At 38.9% G+C, this 24,003-nt stretch overlaps 1 protein-coding gene across 3 annotated transcripts in view; it reads left to right on the top strand.

Annotated features, from left to right (window-relative positions):
- Nucleotides 1–23,800, top strand: part of TEK (TEK receptor tyrosine kinase) — a 42,239-nt gene extending 18,439 nt beyond the window's left edge. For 2 of the 3 annotated variants that reach the window (XM_026866699.1, XM_026866701.1), the window contains 20 exons: nucleotides 3,300–3,452; nucleotides 5,569–5,700; nucleotides 6,837–6,977; nucleotides 7,671–7,799; nucleotides 8,452–8,606; nucleotides 8,889–9,030; nucleotides 9,406–9,567; nucleotides 10,385–10,519; nucleotides 11,291–11,584; nucleotides 12,856–13,155; nucleotides 13,615–13,772; nucleotides 15,000–15,210; nucleotides 16,121–16,231; nucleotides 16,586–16,776; nucleotides 17,154–17,267; nucleotides 19,022–19,092; nucleotides 19,663–19,703; nucleotides 20,999–21,095; nucleotides 21,566–21,665; nucleotides 21,775–23,800. In XM_026866699.1, coding sequence (XP_026722500.1) covers nucleotides 3,300–3,452; nucleotides 5,569–5,700; nucleotides 6,837–6,977; nucleotides 7,671–7,799; nucleotides 8,452–8,606; nucleotides 8,889–9,030; nucleotides 9,406–9,567; nucleotides 10,385–10,519; nucleotides 11,291–11,584; nucleotides 12,856–13,155; nucleotides 13,615–13,772; nucleotides 15,000–15,210; nucleotides 16,121–16,231; nucleotides 16,586–16,776; nucleotides 17,154–17,267; nucleotides 19,022–19,092; nucleotides 19,663–19,703; nucleotides 20,999–21,095; nucleotides 21,566–21,665; nucleotides 21,775–21,849 — 2,912 coding nt within the window. In that variant the 3' untranslated portion in view covers nucleotides 21,850–23,800. Of the gene's footprint in view, nucleotides 1–3,299; nucleotides 3,453–5,568; nucleotides 5,701–6,836; nucleotides 6,978–7,670; nucleotides 7,800–8,451; nucleotides 8,607–8,888; nucleotides 9,031–9,405; nucleotides 9,568–10,384; nucleotides 10,520–11,290; nucleotides 11,585–12,855; nucleotides 13,156–13,614; nucleotides 13,773–14,999; nucleotides 15,211–16,120; nucleotides 16,232–16,585; nucleotides 16,777–17,153; nucleotides 17,268–19,021; nucleotides 19,093–19,662; nucleotides 19,704–20,998; nucleotides 21,096–21,565; nucleotides 21,666–21,774 lie in introns of those variants that run through there. The other variant, XR_003400201.1, reaches the window with a different exon arrangement.
- Nucleotides 23,801–24,003: the final 203 nt, after the last annotated feature.

Genomic DNA, 24,003 nt, shown 5'->3' with positions numbered 1-24,003 from the left:
TTTTCTTGCTTCTGTGTCAGTGTGAAGGCCTAGTTACTGCATTTTTCTTTGCATTTTTACTGCTTTTTAAGTGCTTACCTTTCCTCCTTCAAATGGCTTTTAGAGGCCATTTACCTCCTATGATGCTCTTTAGGCTAAGAAATGAAGCATTAGTAATCTGCTATTAAAAAGGCAAAACTGTCAACAAAATCTAATCCTCATTTCACTCAACTACAAAAATTAGTCAGATTGTAAAATTCATGTCACCAACCTTCCTATCTAACATGGCACCTAAATCACATGTAACTCAAGCTGTGTGTTGCTAGTGCCTGATACTTGGAAATACGTGCAGTTTGCTATCTACCTCCTGTAGAAATACAGTAAAATACTGATCACTGAAACTTAAAGTGCCTTCAAACTCAATCAGAATGTTAAACACCAAGAAATTATACTTGTGGAAAGCACACATAATGTACGGGTACAACTTTGTCTACTGATAGTCTCACTTTCAATGAGCTACCAGTGAACAGAGTAAATAGAGCAGGATAAGGTAAGGAAGTATCAGCACACTGCAAAAGAACACACGCAATGGGTCAGCCTCAACCCCAGTTGCTGAACACTTGGAGCACTTCTCTACATGCTGGAAGAGAAAAATAACCAAAAGGTGTCTTTTAAAAAAGTGATATGCAAAGTAGCATTTCTTAAAGACCTGCTTCTTTGCTCTTCAGAGCTATTCAGCTATGGCAGTGCACAGTGAAGAAAGTTTGCTGTTGCTTGTCCTTTAAGGGTCCCCAGGGAAATTTTGTGATCTACTGTCAGCATTTTCTTATACAGCATTTTCTTATACAAGAACCAGCTGGTATGTCAGAGAGGAATGCTTACATCACGGTGTTGTCTTAGAATTCCAACTGGAAATTTGGCAAAAAGCCTCAAATTAACCATTGTAGGTCAAGTTCTCCACCTGAGATTGCAGCTGAAATATCATCCCTAAGGAATCCTGATACAGCAGCTGGCAAAGAAGAGAAAATACTTGTCCTGTTATGTTTAACTGTTGCAGTCTTTCACTTCAGTCATTTAAAATACCACTTCCCCCTTGCAGACCCTCACAAAGGCTGTCCAAAGAATTAAACTCCTCTGCTAAACAAGATTGCTTTAAGACATTGGCATTGCACATGCCATGTTGGAAAACAAGCCACAAAAACTGTACCAGACTCTGAGCACAGGCTTTCTTAATACTTTGCTGCAAGGTTGTTTTTTTTTTTTTCAGCTTGTAATTCAAAAGATACACAGAGCAAGACCTGCAGTTTCAGAACTAATCCCTTTCATTCTTTGCTCTTATTCTTTGGCCCTGTTTTCTTGAAGAACTGTTATACGTTGTCATGGAATAAACTGATCCTTAAAACTTTTGCTGTTTTGATTATGAACCTCAGCAAAGTTTTATGTTTCTAGACTGTCTGAAATTTTACTATAGTCAAATTAACGGTATGACAATATGTATGATCACAGAGAGTAAAGGTTCTGCCTGTACCTTCTGAATTATTTCAGTAAAGTGAAAAAAGTTGTTTCATTGCCAGTGAAACTATAAGGGGATGTAGAAGGTGAAGGCATTTGATTTGTGGGAGTATCATCTGGTTAATGGTCATTCAGCATAAAAGACTAGGACAAGAAGCAAGAGAAGTTATTAAAGAGATATACAAGCCCCAAGGAGTAGCATATGACAGAGAAAACATCAATGGACAGAGCTGTCCAACTTCTGAGGGCCACTGAGGGAACACAAAGTCCTGAGCAGCTTCAGCCAGAGCTTTGTAGGTATAAGAACCAGGGAGCAGGATTATCAGGAGGAAAGAGCAAACTTACTATGGCATGATTGAGGGGGACTGTGAACATCTGTGAAATAATGGATATTTAGACAAAGAGACAAACAGGAGAAAGGGAGGGCTCAAAGAGAAAGGAGCAAGCATGAGAAAATGGGGTGGGAGGCAGGTAAAAGGTGCCACAGCTTTGTTCAAGCTCTGCACTACAGTAGGTCTGGTCTTATTAAACTCTATTCCTAATTATTCTTCAACAGAAGTGTGCTCTCTACCTGGTTTGCAGATGTAAAATGTGCTAGTGATCTTCAGACCAGACTAGAAGGTGCAACAGATTTGACTGCCAAGTAACTGGACACCACATGCCAAGGGTCAAAGGGGCTTGTATGTCTGGGGTCAGCAGCCAGAGAGACTAGGAGTCTAAGGCCAGTTATGTCAGGGACCCATTTGCATGTGGTCATGTGTGACATTAATGATCTTCAAGCCAGGATAGCCAGTGAGTCGATTAAGAGGTCAGCTGTTAGACAGACTGTAGGTCTGGGCCGGCTAAGAGCCAGTTTTGAGTGTGTGACTGTATGAAGTCTACCAGCAAGCCTGACTAGCTGACAAGTGAGAATAGGATGGGGCTGTCTGGGCTGTTCAAGAGTCTGTGAGTCCCATGTGCACATGCAGTACCTGTAGAGCCACAGCTGTGCTGTGTGGGTGTGTTGGTGGCTGACTCTGTTGGTACAGTGTGTGTCAGCACATGCATGTATGTTTTGGTGATAGCTGGCTGGACCTGGCATTAGCCGACTGCAGCAACCTTGTTCTAACAGAATAGAGTGGAAGGACTCCCAAGGGTCCTGCAGTCCACTGGATGCAACTTCTCTTTGACAGTGACCAATGTTCAAATGTTTGTACTTGATGATCCAGAGGGATGGGAGAAGATCAAATGCTATTGCCTTACTTAGCAAGCATGGATGACCAACTGCAGCAAACCTAGAATAACACAGAAAAGCTCTCTTGGTGAAAAAAGATAGAAGAGACAGAAACATAAGTCTGGGAAGAAAAGATAAAGCTATGCTGTGATTTTCCTGCTTTGGTCTGCTGAGTAAATCTTTATGCTTCTTGGATTAAATAGGACCTGGCTGGCATTTGCTATTTGACTCTTTCCAGCTACACTAGACTTCTTATAGATTGTCACCTCTCACTTCAGAAAAGGCCAAGAAACAAAATTAACACTTTTACCCACTAGACTCTTAGCAACATTTCTGCAAAGCAAAACTGAATGCAAAATTGTTTGTCCCATTCATCTAATAATTCTCAAGATCTACCTTCCTTTTTAGTATACCTAGTATACCTAAAAACCCCACCTAGTATATCTGAAGGGCTGTCAGCAATTCATAACTAAGGAATAGATTCTGAAGCTTAGCTCATCCCAGCTGTCCTTCCTCAGTAACCAATGCAAACTCACTTCTGTCTGTAGAAGGTGACTGACTTCTGTCTGTTGTACCCGTGTGCCCCTTTCCCCAGGTTCCTTCATCCACTCTGTGCCCAGGCATGAAGTGCCAGGGGAGCTGGAAGTCTCCTATCCTCAAGTTCAACCACAGGACGCAGGGGTTTACTCTGCCAGATATATAGGAGGAAATCTCTTTACTTCTGCTTACACAAGGCTTATTGTAAGACGTAAGTTTCATTAATGTGTGCTAAATGATTAATTATTTAAAGTCTAATTAATCTGAAATGAATCTTATACTGTGCCCAAATAAGGGCAAAAATCTTTCTTGTCATAAGCTATCATCAGATTATGTCAGAAGAATTTTTTTGCCAAGGATCTTTGGTACAAGCTGATACTGATTTCAGCAGCTGAGAGAGAAAAAAATTCAGATTTAGGTTCAATTCATCCATTCCTGAAACAGCTCGCTCTTTTCTCAACATCTCAGCTTTTCAAACACTGAGTAAGTACAAATTAAGAAAGTGGCACTCCCATGAATATGATATGTGGGTCTGAGCACAAAATAGCAATTTTCAAATGTCTCTGTTCTCTCTGGAGATAAATCTTAGGATAAACCCCATTTATCCTAAGATTTATCATCTTTAGCATACATTATTTTAATCTTACCAACCACCCCAGCTTTAGTTAGCTCTTAAAGTTCACCTCCCAGTGGATGACAGGAACAGTTTACAGTGCAGGCAGATATTTTCCATATTATAAGTGTTCTACACATCTTGCACCTCATGCTACTATGTCCATTTTCATCAGATATAGAGAAAATAGTATTCTATTAACTTGGATAGAAATATAAAACTGATATGTAAAAATAAATGGCTGTTCAAATATCTTACATCACGGAGAAAATATTTCTGATTGTAAATTGTATTTTACTTGCTCATACCCACAGGATACTTCCAGGAGTCATGAATGAATCAATATAATGCCCCAAATTTGGATTTTGAAGCTACTGTTAAATAAAATGGTCCAAGATCTGTTGTATACTCCAGTACCAAGCTGCATAGCAGAAGACTTATCCATAAATTCTGCCCCCTGCCTTGAAATAGGCTTTTGTCTTGCCCATCCTGCTTACTGGGAAAACTCCTGGGGCATAGTCTGGGAGAGCGATAGGGAGCAGACTAACAATAAAGAGAATGGATGATTACATGCCACCACTCAAACACATGTCCTGTCTTTCTTTGAATTGGCATTGTAGACACAAACTGATGATTTTTAGCAAAGCTGGTTTTTGTTTGTTTTTTTTTTAAAGTATCCACATGTAAAAATTTCATTCTGGTAGAAAGGGGAGATAGAGCTCCAAGTGCCGTGTTGATTCATTGAATGCTTGCTGAAATCTGAAAAAGCTGATCCAAGTCATTTACTCAGTCTTAGTGAGACTGCCTCAGGACTTTCCAGTTTATTATCTTCTCAGTCCTAGCTTTACACTAGAGGAGAGCATTAAGATCAGCTTCTGTGATGTAAGAAACATTGTTAAAAATAAAATACTGAATTGAGTCCTCTCAGCTCCCACTGATTTCAAAAGCATTTCTAAGAACATTGCATCTTGTAGTGTTAGATTAATCATCTGCACGATGATGGCATATATACTTGTTTAGAGCTTAAGATAGGCTTATATTAAATTAGTATCAAAAATCTCACTGGCAGGATTAATGGTAGTAGTATCTTTTTAAAGTGGGAAAGAAAATCATGACAGGCATTAAGACAACTCATTGGTCTTAGTCCATTTATTCCAGAAACAGGTCATCCATTGACTCATCTGTGCTATGAAGAACTCATGAAGACAGTAAAGATACAACAGATGTGAACTCATTCTACTGAACTTTCAATAAAAATATTGTTACTGAAAAAAATAATGACTTACGAAATGCTGGTACAATGCCAGTGATGTCAAACTTGGTCCTGCTGTTTTACTACCAGTACAGTCAGCTCCATGTGAAGCCTGTACCTTTCATAGGTCTTTGATCCCTGTTACAAGAACTAATATCTTAAATACAATATCTTTGTCAACTTCCAAACTTACAAACTAAAAAAACCTCTATCTGTAGTTTCAAAAAGAGGACTTTGTCAGTTCCTTAACATTACTGCATACTATGCAGCAGTTCTGATCCAGAAATAGAGGCATTTCCAAAATGGAATTCCTTACATTAGGTCATTTGGCTGGGGTTTTGGGGGGTCCTTATGGATGTTTTTATGTATTTTACTGTTTGTTTTCATTAAAAAGAATTTTACTGCTTGATTGGTTACTGAATAAGAAGACAACAAATATGTCATTATATTTTTTCATAAAAGGATGTGAAGCTCAGAAATGGGGCCCTTCCTGTAGCTCCCACTGCCCTTCCTGCATGAACAATGGCATTTGTCATGAAGATACTGGGGAATGCATCTGTCCTCCAGGTTTCATGGGAAAAACATGTGAGAAAGGTAAGCAAATATTATTTTCACAGATTGTTTATTAATTTCTTCTTGGTAGCAGAAATTGGCAGATTATTGAGGGAAGCATCAGGTGGACTAGCCTTGTTTTATTCGTTATAGCTATAGCATTTACAGCCACTACTGGCCACAGGACAGTGTTGGGTGACATGAAGTCTGAATTAGTAGTTATGATTTAACTTCTCCCTCTCTTCTCCTAGTGGAGATTATATTGCTAGGGAAGATGAATGTTTCCAGCTCTTCTGGATCAATATGCACTTGGACAGTGTGATAGATAACCTCATTTAGGTTCTTTTTCCCACAACAGCTGGACTAAATGATCTTCTGAGCTTCCTTCCAACCTAGGTTGTTCTGTGATTCCCTTTAAATCAGTATGCTCGAAGTTACTGACTGACTGTTAAATGCATGGTAGAATAGGAGATCTGAAGGATACACTGTAATCGGGAAATGAAGCCCTGTGTTAAAGATTCCCTGGCCACTTCTGAACAGGCTGCTAACATGCTCACAGGGTGATCTCTCTCTGCAGGGACATATCAACAGTATATGCCTGTGTGTGCATATCTGTGTCTGTGACAGTTTGGATTCTGTAAGAATTACAGCAGACATCACATTGCTCTAATCTCTCCAAACAACTTTTGGGTTCAATGCTAAATATATATTTTGACTGAATTGCAGTGCTGAAAACTCTAGAGCTAAACTATCGGAATAGTGGACATCTGAACCACTCTTATGCAGCACTAATCACAAAAGCAAAACCTTGAGCTTGGCAGTTTCATATGCACTGACATCTAAGAAGAATATTAGGTTTTCATGGCACTGCTTGTCCATTTTATATTAAAAAGGCTTGAAAAGAGTATTTATTGCTGTAGATCTGTCCCCACATACCCAAAGCAAGGGGTGCTTTGCTGATGGATCCTCACATGGGAGAAAGTTGTTTGGTTTTGCCGCCTGAACTTAACCATTCATGTAGCTGTTCCTTAAGTTGTTATGGGTGTTAATATATCTGGTATCTGAATGGTAAAAATGCTATTTTAAATTTAATTCATGTTGTCTGTATCATTAGAAGCATTAGTTCTTTTGTGGACTTAATGCTGTTAAGCTATTCTTTCCCTCTCTCCCTTCAATAGCTTGTGGAGCCAATACATTTGGCAAAACATGTGAAGAGAGCTGTAAAGAAAACTATGGCTGCAGAAACTATATGTTCTGTCTACCAGATCCATATGGTTGTTCTTGTGCCACAGGATGGATGGGACTAGAATGTGATAAAGGTATAGTAAAAAATACGAGGATTGGTAGAGTCCTTAGCATGCTGCACATAGAAATACAGACGAGAACTAACAGAAGAGAGTAAAAGACTGTATCTTTTACATTCTGTAGAAGGGATAATAGTATTTACCCATCTTAGAGGACCATGTTAAATTCTCAGAAGAAGAGCATAGTAAAGTCGAAAACTATTCAAAATATTGTGCAAAATGAACTGACATTCTACCAAGACATTAAAAATCCTCTAACAGATATAATCCTGCTGTATTTCTACAAGTCGAACTGAGCAATACTGAGCAGAATCAGCCTTGTTCATTTCAATTAGACTGCCAACAACTTAGGGACATGAAGCACATCTTCCTTTAAGAATATGTGTCACTGTGTTAAATGGTGACATAAGTCTGATGAAGCCTTCGGACTCTACTGCAGTGTAAGTGAAAAAGCAGTGGAGGTCGAAGAAGCTTCCACATTGGCATCTAGTTGACAAATGACAGGCACGGATACAAATGTGCTCTAAATTTTGACAAGAGCGTGTTCTCAGGATGCTCTGTGAATGACTTAGTGCTAATACATAGAGTTTCAAACTCAGATCAGCTGAGGGAAGTAAACCCTACTGGAGATTTGATGCATGAGATTGAAAATTAGTGGAAGACATTTTCTAGTACCTTTACACTAACTGGAAATTTATGTATTTGCAGAATGCAAACCTGGTTTTTATGGGTCGGACTGCAAACTCAAATGTAATTGTCACAATCGAGGGACATGCGACAGATTTAAGGGCTGCATCTGCTCCCTTGGATGGCATGGTCTGCAATGTGAAAAAGAAGGTAAAGCAAGGTAACACGGTAGTAAATGGCTTTTCCCAGTGTATCTGAAACAGATCTTCATGCTGGAACAGCATTATCACTCCAGGCTGGTATCCCTGCTCTGTCAACTACTTTCTAGGGGCCCAAACAATTCTGTAAATCTTTATTGCAATACAGTGTTTATAAGCCTCTGCCCCATATGCTGCATTTAGCAGGCAGGTATGCTATTAATATTTAATCTGATTTTGGTTTCATTAGAGGTAGATTTTCAAACCTTACTCCATAGGATTTAACACTGACCTTAATATCAATTACTGACAGAAGCTGAGCATCGTACCTGCATGATCAGCTTTTGGATAGGCTCATTGTACTTTACCATTACCTGCCTCTTATTCATCTGGATACATTCCTATACCATGTGCCTCATGATCTGAAATTGATGACTGAGACACCAAGAAAACCCCAGAGTTTAAAACAGCTCTGTCTCTCTGAGAGAAAATTAAGCTTGCAAAGCTGACTTGGTAAGCATGGTCCTTGCGCAGGCTCACATGAGTGAAAGGAGACTCGAACACCTATTCTGCCTGTGCTCATTTTACACCTAAACCTGATTTGGTGCTGCCTTTTTAAGGTTCTGTTTGAAGGCTGACACTAAAATACTATGTATCTTCTGTAGGTGCAGCAGATCTTTCACCTCAGATAGAAAACTTACTAAATCCTGTAGAACTCAATTCTGGTGTCGAGTTCAAGCCTTTTTGTATAGCCACTGGGATGCCACTTCCTAAATCCGAAGAATTTAAACTTTTGAAGCAAGATGGAACTGTCCTAAGGGTAGGCTCCTGATTAATTTCCTCCTATTATTTCTGATGTTTACAACTACTTTATCTGTACTTTATGCACACTATTGTTTTCAAACATAATGTGAGATTTCAATATTCTGAGATACTTCATGAACTCAATGAGCACATATGAAACTGTGGAACTGACCGTTGTAGACCCTTTCTATTGATATAACTTAAACTCCTGGTGAGTTCCTAAACTGTGAGAAAGTGTCATTGGAATATTCCTACATGCCCACATTTTTCGGGCCCTGTACATCTTTTGTCTTTTCAGCCTGCCCTAATTGTTACCAGTAATCGCTCTGAAGCCATGTTTACAATTAATCGAATCCAGCCCCGTGATACAGGAACCTGGGTCTGCAGTGTGCAGACAGTAGCAGGAATGGCAGAGAAACCATTTCAAGTTACAGTCAAAGGTAAAAGCATGAATCTCTTCAAATGTCTTAATCTCTGTACATTTAAGGGCAGCTTTACATTTAACGTGGAAGAGCTTTCTGTTCTCTGCACTGCAGGAAAATGTCTGAATAAATATTTGTAGTCAGAAACAAATAAGTTGTTTATAAGCAGCATACTAATTATGTGTATTAAAAAAGTAAGCGTGATGGTAAGGATTAGAAAAAAGCCCAAGGGTTTTTTTGAAAGATCTAAACTGGCAGCTTTAGGGTATAAACTCCTGTCTACTTTGTAAGACTTTTGAAGACATCTCCCATTTTTCTGTAGATCTAGGAAGATACCAGTTTTACTGATATAGGGAATTAAAAGGCTGGTTTAATACTTGCATTCTTGCTCAGTTCCTCCTGTGCCACAGTATGCCCCAAGGCTGACAGACAGCGGACATAATTTTCTCATAATTGATATCAACGCTGAGTTACATCTTGGAGATGGACCTGTTGTGTCAACAAAACTCCTGTACAAGCCAGCAAAACATTATCAGTCCTGGATGTCTGTGGAAGGTAAGAGGATATTTTTTAATTCCCCTTAAACACAAACTTCAGCTGCATGCTGAAACATAATGTGCTGTCTTCTCTTGACTAAACTCAAAAGACTCTACAACGCATAAAAGTTAAATCATTTATGACTTGATGTGTGATTCTTTGTATATCACTGCATAGTGTTAATGTGGTACATCAACAGCAGTTAAAAGTCTATATTCAGTTTTCAGTAACCAAGGGGTTTCTCTCTCCTTCCTTAAGATAAATATTACTCAGTGTTAGGCCTAGTTGTTGAATACTCCCATGTAAATAGCAGGTTTTCAAAAGTAGTGAGCAATATGGAGGTGTCCTGGAGCATCTACAATCTTCTTCATGTCTATTGTGCCCGCTGGTGAGACAAATATCTTACCTAAATATTTATCAGGAATGTTATGGGCAAAATGAAGCCTGCTTGTGAGTTAGATGACTTCTTCCAGCTCTGTTTTAATGCAAGGCCTAAAATATTATAGGAAACATTACATGAACTTTAACAAGTAACAAACATTTGTTACTTATTCAAGATAACCTAAGATCTGCATACACAATGTACACTGCCTAAGCAACCAGTCTTGTTCCGACCAGAAGGAAGGGCAGATGGGAACATCTTTTGTGCTCGGTTGGAGCTCAACTTAAAAATAAGTATTTTATATTCTAAATAGCTTATATTGGTGAACCAGGAACAAAAGTATCTGAGTATCTTACCTTCCATGGTTAGTGGTTGAGGAATATTTTCCAAACCTTTTCTTCCTTAACATTTTTCAGCATGGTCTATGGCTTTACTTTCTCCGTTTGTTGTCAGTAAAAGGCACAACCAAAAGACTGGACAATCTGGAACCAAAAACAGAATATCAGTTCTGTGTTCAGCTGAGTCGGCAAGGGGAAGGTGGGGAAGGTCATCCTGGACCACAGGCTAGTTTCACAACAGCTGCGCTTGGTAAGTTGTCATCTTGCCTTTTCATAAAAGGCTATTTCAGCTGGTTTTCTCTATGGTCTGTTCCCTGATACCTGTCAGAGCACTTTCATTTGAGCAAAGAAAACTGGTCCAGAATACTCTGTAGAGACTTTCAAAATAGTCCCAGGCAAAGAAATAAGGCAAGGAAAAACACACAAAAAACCCACTAGTGGTGAAGAAAACCAGAATAAGGCAGAGCTACTATTCTCCCCAATTTAGAGACAAGGAATCTGTGAAAGGTGAATTTACATATTTTTGCTAGCTATGCAGCAGAGTTGGAGATACAAATCACTTCTTTTGCACGCTGCTCCTTCCTCCTAATACCACATTAGTCCTTCCTCTTAGTATTAGATCAGTTTACCCTAAAAATGAAGATGTCTAAACAAGCAGAAAGACTTTTATCCCACTGAAGATACAGCCCAAACTGAATACAGACATACAAAATAAATGAGAATTGCACCAGGAACTATCTAACAAGAGAGCAAAAGAGCTGTCTTCTCATGTTTAAAAAGTGCATCTGCAACATCAGCTCAGTGAACAGACCTTTTTATTGCCACAACAGCTGCTGATAAGATACTCTGGGACTATCAACACCTCTAAGATGTAATTTATGTCAAATTGGGTGGGTGGTGGAGAGAATTACCCCTTGTCATCCTAAGATGGGGCAAGTGGTTAGGAAAAACTGGTACCCCTATTTTAGCTTGTATACCAGATATGAAATGTTTTTTCCTGTTTCACTGTGGCTTTTCCAAGGTCTTCCTCCACCAGAAGGTCTCACTCTCTTTCCAAAAAGTATGACATCACTGAATTTGTCATGGCATCCTTTAACACTGAGGACAGAGGATGACATTCGTGTTGAAGTGGAAAGGAAGATCGTGAATGACAACGGTGACAAGAGCAGTGTTATAACTCAAGTGCCAGGAAATATGTCCACCCTGATCATTAAAGATCTTGAGCCTAGACAGCAATACATGTGCAGAGTACGGGTGAACACCAGGTCCCAAGGAGAATGGAGTAACTATCTGTATGCATGGACTTTCAGTGACAGTAAGTAGCTGATTCACATCCTTCTGTTTAATTCTTCCTCTTTCCCCAAGATTGATTGTCACTTAATGACTACGTTAAATGTAATCCTTTGTTCTGGTAACACTCAGTTCCTGATGATCACTTGTGATTGTTACTACTATTATTATGACCATAACTCTGCATCCAAAGAAATTCTTATGCTGGAAATTATTAGGAACTAATAATGAGTTTTAAAAAAAACACCAGGAAAAGCTAATTAAAAGCTTGGGAATCCACATTTTAATTGAAGTGTGATTCATGCTTTGGACACATGTAGCATTTTTTTCCTCCTCATAATGATGAACCCACAGAATTCATTACTTCAAGCTCTTTTGTTACTTAAAAAAACCACTCAGACCCCACAATTCAGCTATGTCAATACAGAAATTACAGTTAAAGAAGAGATGTGATGCAAGGTAAAACCCCTGTGAGCAAAGAGTAGTTAAGTGTGCTACACTGAAGACCAATGACTGCCCTTGAATTTTGTGTGTGTAGTGTCCTTTCATAATGCTACAACAAATGCCATATCTGGATGAAATACCATCTGAACAGATGTCCGTCTGAATGACTGATGGGTGCCATTGTCCATACTACACACTGGAAAGGTGGGCTTCTTCCTCCTTACAGGTCATGTGAGGAGGTCCATTATGAGATCCTACATGTATTAACAGAAGTGTCAATGGCTGTCATGGGACACTCCAGTTTCCTGAACTCTGATGCCAAACTGCACTAAGAAAAACATAAGGGAACTGTTTTTCAGGAGAAGGTACTAGTCACCACTAGCACTCACCCCTGCTGGTGTTTTTCTGATGAAATTTGTGGAAATGTTGGTATTGATTTCCATTCTTTCTAACAGCCTGTATCTTGACAGGGAATTGCTGAAGCAGTCAAAGTATGGGAAATGGGAATCACATGGGAATGATGATTCAGTATAGAAGGAAATTATTTTTTTCTGCATTAATCTGAAAGCAGTTATGTTGTACCTGCATACAGCTCAGATAATTTGTATCATAATCCAAGGACAGCAGTATACTGAATACCACTCCAACCTCTGCAGGAAGTATGAAGTACTGCAATATGGGTAACAGCACATCAAGTTCATAAAGCTATTGCATCCAGTAACCATAGCTTGTCAACAAAATTCTGCTTCTGTTTAGCACAGCAAAAGCACAGAGGAAAGTGTTTGGCTCACTGCAGGATGAAGAGGTGGATGTACACTCCAATGCTTTGTGTGTGTTTCTGTTTGTTCTCAGGAATCCCTCCTGCACCATACAACATCAGGTTTTCTAACACCACAGACACATCCTCAGTCATCTCTTGGACAACTGCCGAGGGTCATTCCATCTCCTCCGTCATCATCAGCTACAAAATTTATGGCAAGGCTGAGTACAACCACATCGATATTATCATAAAGAACACCAGCATTACCCAATACCATCTCAAGGGCCTTGAGCCAAACACTGTGTACCAGGTTCAGATTAATGCTCAGAACAACATCGGCTTGAGCAACCCAAACACATCATTTGAACTGAAGACTCTTCCAGAAACTAAAGGTTGGTTGTTCCAATATGTGGACTTGTACAGACCAGGGCCAGGGCTATAAACTAGATAGCTAAGGCAAAGTAATAATATTATTTTTTAAATATTATTTTTCTTTTGCTCTTAACTTTGACATACAACACCGCATCACCAAAATATTTTCTCAGTTCACTGCATTGGCACTGGTGAAGTGACAACACGCAGTGTTTGTCTGTATCCACTACAAAGTGCCCAACAGCTCATAAATTAAAGTAGATGCATATAATAGAGGACTATTAGATCACTGAGAGTGACCTTAGCTCTGCACTGCCTGAATTCAGTGCGACCTGCAGGTACTCATTTATCTGAAAATCAGAGCATCCAATGTCTGTGACATTTCTGGAAGACAAAGGCAGGAGTAGCTATGTATTGTTCATGGCTTTTTCAGAATTTGATGGAAGTAATGATGAACTCTTTGTGTGCTTTCTCAACAGCCCCATATGAATCAAAAGGAGGCAAAATGCTGCTTATTGCTATCCTTGGTTCTGCAGGGATGACCTGTGTAACAATTCTCCTGGCTTTTCTCATCATGCTACAGTTAAAGCGAGCCAACTTCCAGCGCCGAATGGCTCAGGCTTTCCAAAATGTGGTGGTGGGTTTCCAGATTTCCTGCTTCAGTGTGGTTATTAATTTTGGCTGTATCGTTTCCTGTTCTTTCCAGTTCTTTTTCCTCGGCTTTTCCAAATACTGTCTTCATGTGTGCAATTAGTATTGTTGTTGTAAAGCTTATCTGCTAGTGACCCCAGAGCTAAAGCAATCACAGTTATAGGCTACGAGGTAGAAAGCCTTGCTTGAAAAAAGTTGCACACCATTTATCCTTCTCCCTTTTCTGCTTTGCTGCACCTGCACATGACAAGTACTGAGCCAGACAGAATGTAGAGGGACATATATGAAATTGTGCCCCATTATGAAAACTACAATACTTTTTAATGTTGCTTTTGAGCATCAATAACTGTTCCATCATGGCTTTTCAATTCGGGGACAACACACCAGGAGTCAACTGATGGCATCATCCTAGTTCTGGCTATGAGGAAACTGCTGAAGGTTGCAACATGGGGATATATATACACACAAATATATAGGCACGTATATATTTGTATCCTGCTGTAGTCTCTTTGTTGCTCTGCTTTCTGGTGCTGTTCTCTCACTTCAGAGGGGAACCTGTGAAGCAGAATGAAGTTGGGTTAAAGAGCTCCTCCATATGGCTCTTCATACATTGTTTCATAAACAGTGTGCCAGGGAGCTCATCCAAAGAGATGATCAGTCCCCATGTCACACAGAACAGCTCCTGTTCCTTGTGCTGAAACATTTCCCACAGAGGTGTTTTGTGGAAATGTGTAACTGATGTCTCATCAGCTATGGAGGAAGGTCATTCCCTCTCTCTTTTGTTTCCCTGCTTCTTCTTTCCTCAGTCTTCCTACTGAGCCTGATCAGAACATGATTTAGTCAAGCCTAATATAGGATAAACCTTGAGCCTGAGACAAAACTGGTTTTGAGATCAGTTTTACCAAATTATTTTTGCCCATCTCCTTCATCTTTCAGTATAAAACTCTTCAGGAGGCCTAGGTCTACAAAGGTACTTATGCATAAATTAGGAGCCTGATTAATTTTGTGGATCTGGGCAGAAGTGCTTGATGAAGTTAGTGTCTAAAGCAGGTGTAATTGTCTACTACACTCACTCCTGCATAAGCAAGAGATGGATCAGGCTCTGTGTGTTTGTGTCCATGAGTGAGCACACATCTATTCTGTGAGTGTAATCAGAGCATTCCTCAGTAAAGTAGAAATCACAGTTAATGTCATTTGCTTAATTCTGTTACAGAGGGAAGAGCCGGCTGTACAGTTTAACTCAGGTACTCTCACCCTGAGCAGGAAAGCCAAGAACAGCCCAGATCCCACTATTTACCCAGTTCTTGAGTGGAATGACATAAAATTTCAAGATGTGATTGGGGAAGGTAACTTTGGGCAAGTCCTGAAAGCACGCATTAAGAAAGATGGCTTACGCATGGATGCTGCAATTAAAAGGATGAAAGGTAATAGAGATTGGATACTCTGAGACTAAAGACTTTTCTTTGTTGATTATTCCAAGTGTTTCACTGTCATAATAAATGCTTAGTAGACCTCTCCTAAAGCTAAAATAAATATTAAAAGTTGCTAGCAAAATTGTATCAGCTGTCACTAGGCTAAAATTTGGCAAAGATTGTATTTCTGCAAGGTCAAGTTGGTTTATACTTTTCTTTAACTTTTCTTTATCATTAACTATTATGTATTTTTCAATTCATAAGTTAGTATGAACTTCATGTGTAAATTAATCTGCAAAGTGGGAGCCATTAAAATATGTAATAGAGGCACACAGACCTAGCCTTGGGGCACAGCATTTGTTCATCTTGTTTTGTCACTCAGGGACAACTGTTATCTATGCATCTATGTATATACAGAATATGAGGATCACTCATTTTCTTTGTATTCATTGGGCATGACTGCAACAGTCTATAGAGAACTACAATATGTAGGGTACCGCAAGAATGTACGTATTGTCTTACAATTGACTAGATCATTATCTAAGCAAATTGGGAGATATTCTGAAATATTATGTTCAATTTAAAAGGAGCCAAGGCCTGCATGCAGGCAGAAATAATTGACAGCACTTGTATGGGAATATTTTTAGTCAACAAGTTTTCATGTGATCTGCTACGACATCCAATCAGTGATGTGGTATACTGAGATGCTTTCTTTCTCTGCAGATGGTGGCTACAGATATTGGGTTCTCTCTTCTTCTTTGATTGGAAATTCCTACTTTTTTCAGTAAATACTAATGTATCTTAGTTTTATTATTGGGGCTGCAGCAGTAGTGCCCCAGGCAGCCCAGAGTCCTTATAATTAATAACAATATGGTTATTCAGTTCAAAGGAAAATATAAATGCATGCTTATTTGGTTTTCAGAGTATGCCTCAAAAGATGATCACAGAGACTTTGCTGGAGAACTTGAAGTTCTTTGCAAGCTTGGCCATCATCCCAACATCATAAATCTTTTGGGAGCATGTGAACATCGGGGTAAGATACTTTTGAATACATGTACTTTAAAAAATGTTAAAAAAACCCACAACACAGTACAGCCCATACAGTTCACAGAAACACCAGCTCATGAGCAGACCTGTCTACAACATTTGATAAAATGCCAAATCAACTTGGTTTTAGATCTACAAACCCGCATTAATCCTTCAGAAACTATATTCATCAATAGCTCTAAATTATTCCCTGCACCTAGGAATTTTCCTGCTCAATTTTTCTGTTGCCCTCATCTGTTTTAAGTTTATTTCTCTTTCACGCAAAGCAGTCTAAGTGTCCAAATACTATTACTGACCATCTTTTACTTTGTGATATGCTCACTATCTGATGTTTCATTAGGATATCTTTATCTTGCTATTGAATATGCCCCCCATGGAAATTTACTGGACTTCCTTCGGAAAAGCAGAGTGCTAGAGACAGATCCAGCATTTGCTATTGCCAACAGTACTGCATCTACACTTTCCTCTCAGCAACTTCTGCATTTTGCAGCAGACGTTGCTAGAGGGATGGACTACCTGAGCCAGAAACAGGTCAGTCTTCAGCTCTCTACCCACTGAAAGCAGAGCAATTCATTTTTCAGAGACTATGCCTTTTAATGAAAGCAGTTTTAATTTTAGCTTCTGTATCTCCCACTGGATGAGGGTTTTTGTTGTGTTCACTTAGTCCTATCAAATACTGTGTCAGAGGAACTCAAGGAAGAGGCATTAAAACTTACAGACAACATGGTAGCTAACTGCTTGAATCTTCAGATAAAGTTTAAAATGTTCTTGGTAGTGACACATCAAGACATTTCGTTTGGGTTTTGTTCTTATTCTGAACATTTGCAATTTTTAATATAGCACTGAAATAATATATGTAAAGTATGTGAAGCTCATAGATGTTGTAGTAATATTTTTTTTTAATTTAGTTTATTCATCGAGATTTGGCAGCAAGAAACATCTTGGTTGGAGAAAATTATGTTGCAAAAATAGCTGACTTTGGCTTATCGAGAGGTCAAGAAGTTTATGTTAAAAAGACCATGGTAAGGATCAAAACAAACTGATGCAGTCTGTTTTCCTCTTTGTTTTCCTGTTTCTTCCTCTATGTTTTCATACGAACAAAAATTCAAATTTATGGGTACTTCAGAACTGATTATTTAAATTTTATATATTAATATGTGTGAATATTTATATAGTGCTTATTAATATATATGCATTACTTGTAAATCCTCTACTATGTTTATAATATATGATGTAATTGAAAATTATTTATATGAGTATGGATGGCAGCAAAATAACTACTTTGCACATAGTTATGAGATTTAGTAAAAATGTTCTATAAAAAAGCATATAATATACATTTGATATATGAAGAGGATCTGTACAGCTATGCAAATAATGTTTTTGTACCAGAATTTGTCCAACTGAGGCAAGTTAGTCTAAGTTCTACTGAACAGAGTTAGCAAGAAGTTAGCAAGATGGTAACCAGAGGCATGTCAGCAGCTGTGAGATGAAAAAACAGCTGTCCAGAGCTAACATTTTGAAAGATCTCAAAGAGGGAGACGTGTAATAAGCATCATACAGTTATAGACCAGGAACAACACCAGCTGGTCAAAGGAAGAAGGCTGGTTAGAGGCATCATCAGACATCATTCAGGAGTTACTTTTGTTTCCTCTTGATGTTGGTTGGATAAATTTTCTATTGGCTTTAGTGTTGTCATGGTTTGAGCCCAGAGGGCAACCGATCACCATGCAGCCGTTCACTCACCCTTTTCCCCCAGTGCTGGGAAGAAGGAAAGTGATTCAAAAGGCTCAGGAATTGAGATAAGGACAGGAAGAAGGAGCTCACCCATTATGGTCATAGGCAAAGGTCAGGCTCGTTAGGCGAAGAAAAAGGACGTTACTCTAATTCAAAACACTAATGGCAATGACATTTAACAGACAGAATGGGACAGTAAGAAGCATTATGTGTTAAAAATACTTTCCCCCACCCCTCCCTTCTTCCCAGGCTACTTGTTGTTTCTGGTATTTCTACCTCCTCCCCCCCGTGGCACAGGGGCAGGGGATGGAGGGTGCAGTCAGTCCTCTGCTTCTTCCTCCCAGGTGGGTGGGAGCATTCCCCTGCATTCTTCCTCTGCTCCACATGGTTCCCCTCTCACGGGAGACAGTCCTCCACAAACTCTCTCCTCTGTGAGTCCTCCCCATGGGGTGCATTCTTCTCGAAGTGCTCCGGTGTGTGTCACCCCCACGTGTTGCAGTCCTCCCAGTGCTGAACTACAACAGCGGGGGCTGCTTCTTCCCACAGAGTCCTGGGGGTCCTGCACAGGCCACAAGAGAACCTCTGGTGACCTCCATGGGTGGCAGGGGCAGCCCTGCCCTCTCACCACGGGATACCGGGGAGACCTCTGCACTGCTGCACTTCCCAACCCCTCTTTCTTCCACTGACCTTGGTGTTCGCATAGGTGTCCTTGTAACTCCTCAAAGTCACTCAGCCTTGGCCAGAGACAGTCCAAATTGGAGCGGGGTGGGGGGAGCTTCCAGAAGCTTCTCACAGGCACCACCACTGTAGCCCTCTCCCCTGATACCAGAAAACCTGCCACACAAAACCAGCACAAGTGTGAATAGTCCCCTTGGGAAGTAAATGTACAACTTAAAGAAGTAAGCTTATTTATTTGATAAAGCTTACTTGCACAGAGTCAGTTTTCATTAAGGTAACACACAGAACAATTGTTGGGGTATAAATCGCAGTATTGCTATTCCAACCACCAACAAATAAACTGTCATGAAATAATTTCCAGGGACGGCTTCCAGTGCGATGGATGGCAATTGAATCGTTGAATTACAGTGTTTACACCACAAACAGTGATGTGTAAGTATGTTTTCAAGTTGTCTTTTTTTAATAAAGATATATTTTTCAGTACCAAGAAAAGTTTGACTCAACTGAAAAAACACAGTAGCCATGTCAGCTCAAGTGAGCAATGGAAGCAAAGTAAAACCCACAACAAAAAGTTACTTTTATTTCATCATCAGTGTCTGAACAAGTTCTGTGTTCACAATCTAATTGGATTTGGGCCACTACTTTAGTTATATTTCTCATTTGAAATCAGAAACCTGATGAATCCTTGGGAGACCCAAAGGAACTCAGTATTTTAGTCAGGAAATTGGAAGTGATTACAAACAATTGTGCACTATGTGCTGAGAGCTCACAGTCTAGTAAAGGACTCCAGTTGATGACCCCACAGTGAATTAATTTTACTAAAGATGTCACTCCTGCTTTCTGATTCTATGAACTCTATCATTATACAAAACAATTTAAAAAATAAAAGAATGTATCACACACTTCTCAGTGTTTTCTGAATACTAGCAAAACTATCTACCGTTTTAAAATAAGAAATTTTGTTGCATTCTTGTTGCACTCCATAATATCCCTCTGTTGCAGATGGTCATACGGTGTTCTATTATGGGAAATTGTTAGTTTAGGTAAGTAGCTGAATTTTGTACCACACAAATAAATCAATCTGAGTCAACCGAGCTCCATTCACTCAGTTTGTTAAAAATGTATTTCTTTGAAATGTGTTTCAATTTTTCTATTTCATTCTACTACATTTTGTTTAGCTTCAGTATGCTTGGAAATGCAATATTGTCACATTTTCGATTCAGGTACCATTCTAAATGAGAAAAACATAATGACCATGTTTTCATTGCACCATAAAACCTAGGCCATATCTAAATATAAAATCCAGCATATCATATAATATATATCCCTAATCCAATATGTTTTGAGTTTGATGGGTGGGTTTTCCTCAGCCTTCCTGAGTTTTAAATCAAGACATATTTTAAGGATTTGGGTGAGGGGAGGAGAATGACAAACATCTACTCCAAGTATTCTTGAGGAAAAATTTTGAAAATTCATTTTCAAATAAAATTTAGAGTTCATTTCTGCACAGACCTCTATTCATCATATATGTGATACAACCACAAACCATTCAAAATGACTGTTACATAGCCTTCAGGATTTACCTTGGAGTGTGCCCTGTGGTCTCCTGGCCAAGAGATGCATACTGACTGAAGTGCACATTGCATACTGGACTATCATGAACTCTTGCTTTTTAATTTGTTCCCAGCTTTCCTTGCTAAATGGATTTACAGTAGATATGGATGGGAACTAACACACTGCAATGTGGAAAATCAAGAGTCTAAGTAATCAAATGTGCAAAAAGGGGCAAACCGAGCTTGACATATAGCACCTAGGGATATGGTGTATTTGACACAGTGCTGAGGGATCTGGTGTAGTTGAGAGTGGACAGTGTTAGGTTAATGGTTGGACTAGATGATATTCAAGGTCTTTTCTAACCTAGATGATTCTGTGATGGTAATTCCCATTAGTCCATACCATATCTTATTAATACCATGCTAATGAAGGAATCACTTCATTGCCATCAAGGCTATTGCAAAACCAAAGCTTCGATTGCTATCAAGGGTATTGCAAAAACAGTTCAAATGCAGTCAGATGCAGGCCCTCAGAGTTGGAAAGAAGTTTAGGGCAGCTCCACAGAAGATGAAAGTTAACATTTACTTTTATTTTTCTCTTCAATACTGTGCATTAAGCAGTATGGAAATATTAACAACAAAAATGTAGCGGCAAAATATTCCCTAACAATGGGCTAATTTACTTGCTACTAAATCAGTCATTCTTTTTCAATTCTGTTATGTAATTAAACTTCCTTTTATTAAAAACTCCTTGTATTCATGACAATGGCTAAACTCTGCTTTAGGTGGAACACCATATTGTGGAATGACATGTGCAGAACTCTATGAAAAATTGCCTCAAGGGTACAGACTGGAAAAGCCTCTCAACTGTGATGATGAAGTGTGAGTAACTGCCTCAGCAGAAAAACCAAACCAGAATAATCAGTATCTACTCTAGGAAATATATGATGTCTGCAAGAAACTAAGAAAACAAACATTTTTTCAGGAAAACACAAAAAAGACATTTAAAAAAATATTTTAGCAAGGTTCACAAGTGGAAATAATTACTTCAGTTCTTTTGTACCCAGCATGTACTGTTATTTGTCATGAACCCTTTCCCAGGCTCTCTGCTCCTGCCAGATACCCTGTTCTTTACATAACATGGCTGGGCTTTAGCTCAAAGAGAGCTTTTTGATTATTCCAGAGAAAAAGAAAAATCTTTTCAGACTGCAACCAGCTGTGGAAAACTCCAGCTACTTATAAATCAATTTTCCTTTGAAAAATGGAACGTGCACAATCTTCCAATAAATATGAATTTGTAGCTTTAACCTATATACCTAAACTATCAAACGCTGGTGTTTGATTTTTTAAAGGTATGACCTAATGAGACAGTGCTGGAGAGAAAAACCATATGAAAGACCATCATTTGCTCAGATACTGGTGTCACTGAACAGGATGTTAGAAGAAAGGAAGGTAAGAATGAATCCCTAGAAAACAATTAGGCCATGAATAATTTCAGTATAGTTTAGGATTCTTGAGGTAATGCACCTTGCATCACAATCCCTGTTTATTTCCTTCCCAGACCTATGTGAATACTACCCTATATGAGAAGTTTACCTACGCAGGCATTGATTGCTCCGCTGAAGAAGCTGCTTAAGACAGGAGAAATCTTCATTCATCAGTGATGCACTGAAGAAAACCAAAACTCAATCTGCTGGAGCCCAAAATGTGACATGCTGTGTAGAACTCTGTATAGCTCTAACTGTATATAATACAGTAATACTGTTTTACTACAGATATGTATGTGTATATCACACAGTAATACGAAGTGTATATACTGTTCAGAGTAGGAATAGACTAAAGTAATGAAATCTGCTGCTTCACACGCGGGGTATTCATTTTTCCTAGTTGTGTAGATATAGTGTATACATACCTATTGTAATGCATTAGGTATTGCCATCTTAAATGTTTTAGCTACTTTCCAAGGGCTACTGATAGCACAGTGGGTATCTTGTAGCAGTATTTCATAGTCATTTAATTGCGATTTAAACAAAAATGCTAAATTCAATGTGACGATGGGTGTTGCAAGCAGATGTCAATCCAATATGCTCACCAAGGATAATTAAGACTCCAGTTTGAATGTAAAAGTGAGCTAGTAGAAATGATCTGTTCAAAAATTCTATTGACGTGTAAGATATAAGGCATGCTGTTGCTCTTTCATTGTCGAGTTTAACAGTCAGTGCTTGCCTATATGCAAAATATGCATATGTTTTGAAGTGTTTCAAGCTACTGGAGGCAGTTATACAGCAATTATAAAGCACAGGATTGAGGAACATAATACATATTGTAAAATACATTTTTACAATTAGCCTGGATATACATGAAGCTTATTCAATTTGTACTTCATTTAATATTTTCACTGCATAATTATAAATTACTGCCTATTATATACAAGCAGGGCTTACTTACTTTTGCTTATTTTATCCCTTATGCAGTCTAGTGTGGTATAGCCTCTTAAAATTACTGTACTTATCAACAATGACATTTGGCCTGCTGAAGGATCTTCTAGTCCTTTGATTAGACAAATAGAGGTAGGATTGGCCTGAGCCTCTGGTATCAAATCAGTCATATGGGATCCTGTGGACTTACCCTGTTTGAACTTCACATATCTGCTAAACTCATGCTTTGCACATATGTTCACCTGAACACTCCCCATGACTCGCCAGCTCATAACTGAACATCACATTACAGTGACTTTCTAGATGGGTGGATCTGGTCACCCCCCAGGACTTGGGGGAAGATACTAGAGAGAGAGAGAAAAAGGCATGCCCTTCTGATACTTTGTAGGTATTTTGTTGGTTGGTCACAAGGCAGGTATATCACAGCAGAGTATCATTACTGGCATACACCAGGCTGACTCAAATAGAAGCATCAAGAGCCTTATTAAATAGGAATATCAACAAACAAGGGTGCTGAGATCACTTGTGTGGCCTTGAGATAGGCAGAACTTTCATTATAAGTACTGGTGCCACAATCTGAATTTACAAAGAGTGCACAGATTAACTGGACCAAGAAACAACTCCAAAATGGAAGAGAGAAACAAATTCCACTATATTTTTCATAAAAAGACTACTTGGCTGGCATTCTGAAGCATGGACATTGCATTTTTCAGTCCAACCAGGTTCCTATAGGTCAGTGAGGTGAAGAGGAATGGACCTCCATGGGTGTTTTCTAGGCTGCCAGGCAAAGCTAGCTAACAAAGCAGCTAGCTAGCAAAGCTGCTTAGACTGCTCCACTTTCTGTACAGATCTTTTCACAGGTCCAAAACAGGTCTCACACATCTCTAAGAAGCAGACACAACTGACTATTCTGTTACTTGATGTGAACCCCTTCTTCTCTGGCGAACTTTTACTTGGAACAATATACCGCATAAGGAAAGAATCAGAAACTCATTCATCAACTCGTCTTTATACTGTCTGCATTTTAAGTGCTTGTCTCACTGTAAATTTAGCTGAAGGGCATTTAAGTGTCCTTATAAATATTCTTCATATCATCATTTAATATTGTGGCATGCATTAACTTTCTAATCTGCTGTAATTAATTTCTTTTTTTTTGTAACCTTACATTTTAAAAAATACAAAAAACAAACCAATAATTCAAATACACAGCTTAAGATGTCTCCATTAGGTCTACACATCACAGAACTACAGCTATTAAAAGCATCCACTAGTTTTGCTGGAGTTTAAAATAGATGAATGAGTTCTATACTTGCAACATGCACTGGGTAGCCCAGGTTCAATAGCTAGATTTT

Source organism: Athene cunicularia (genome assembly GCF_003259725.1).
Source record: "Athene cunicularia isolate RWA chromosome Z unlocalized genomic scaffold, athCun1 chrZ_part3, whole genome shotgun sequence".
In the NCBI taxonomy this organism is placed as follows: Eukaryota; Metazoa; Chordata; class Aves; order Strigiformes; family Strigidae; genus Athene; species Athene cunicularia.
Note: the sequence above shows the minus strand (reverse complement) of the source record. Positions and strands in the feature narration are given on the sequence as shown.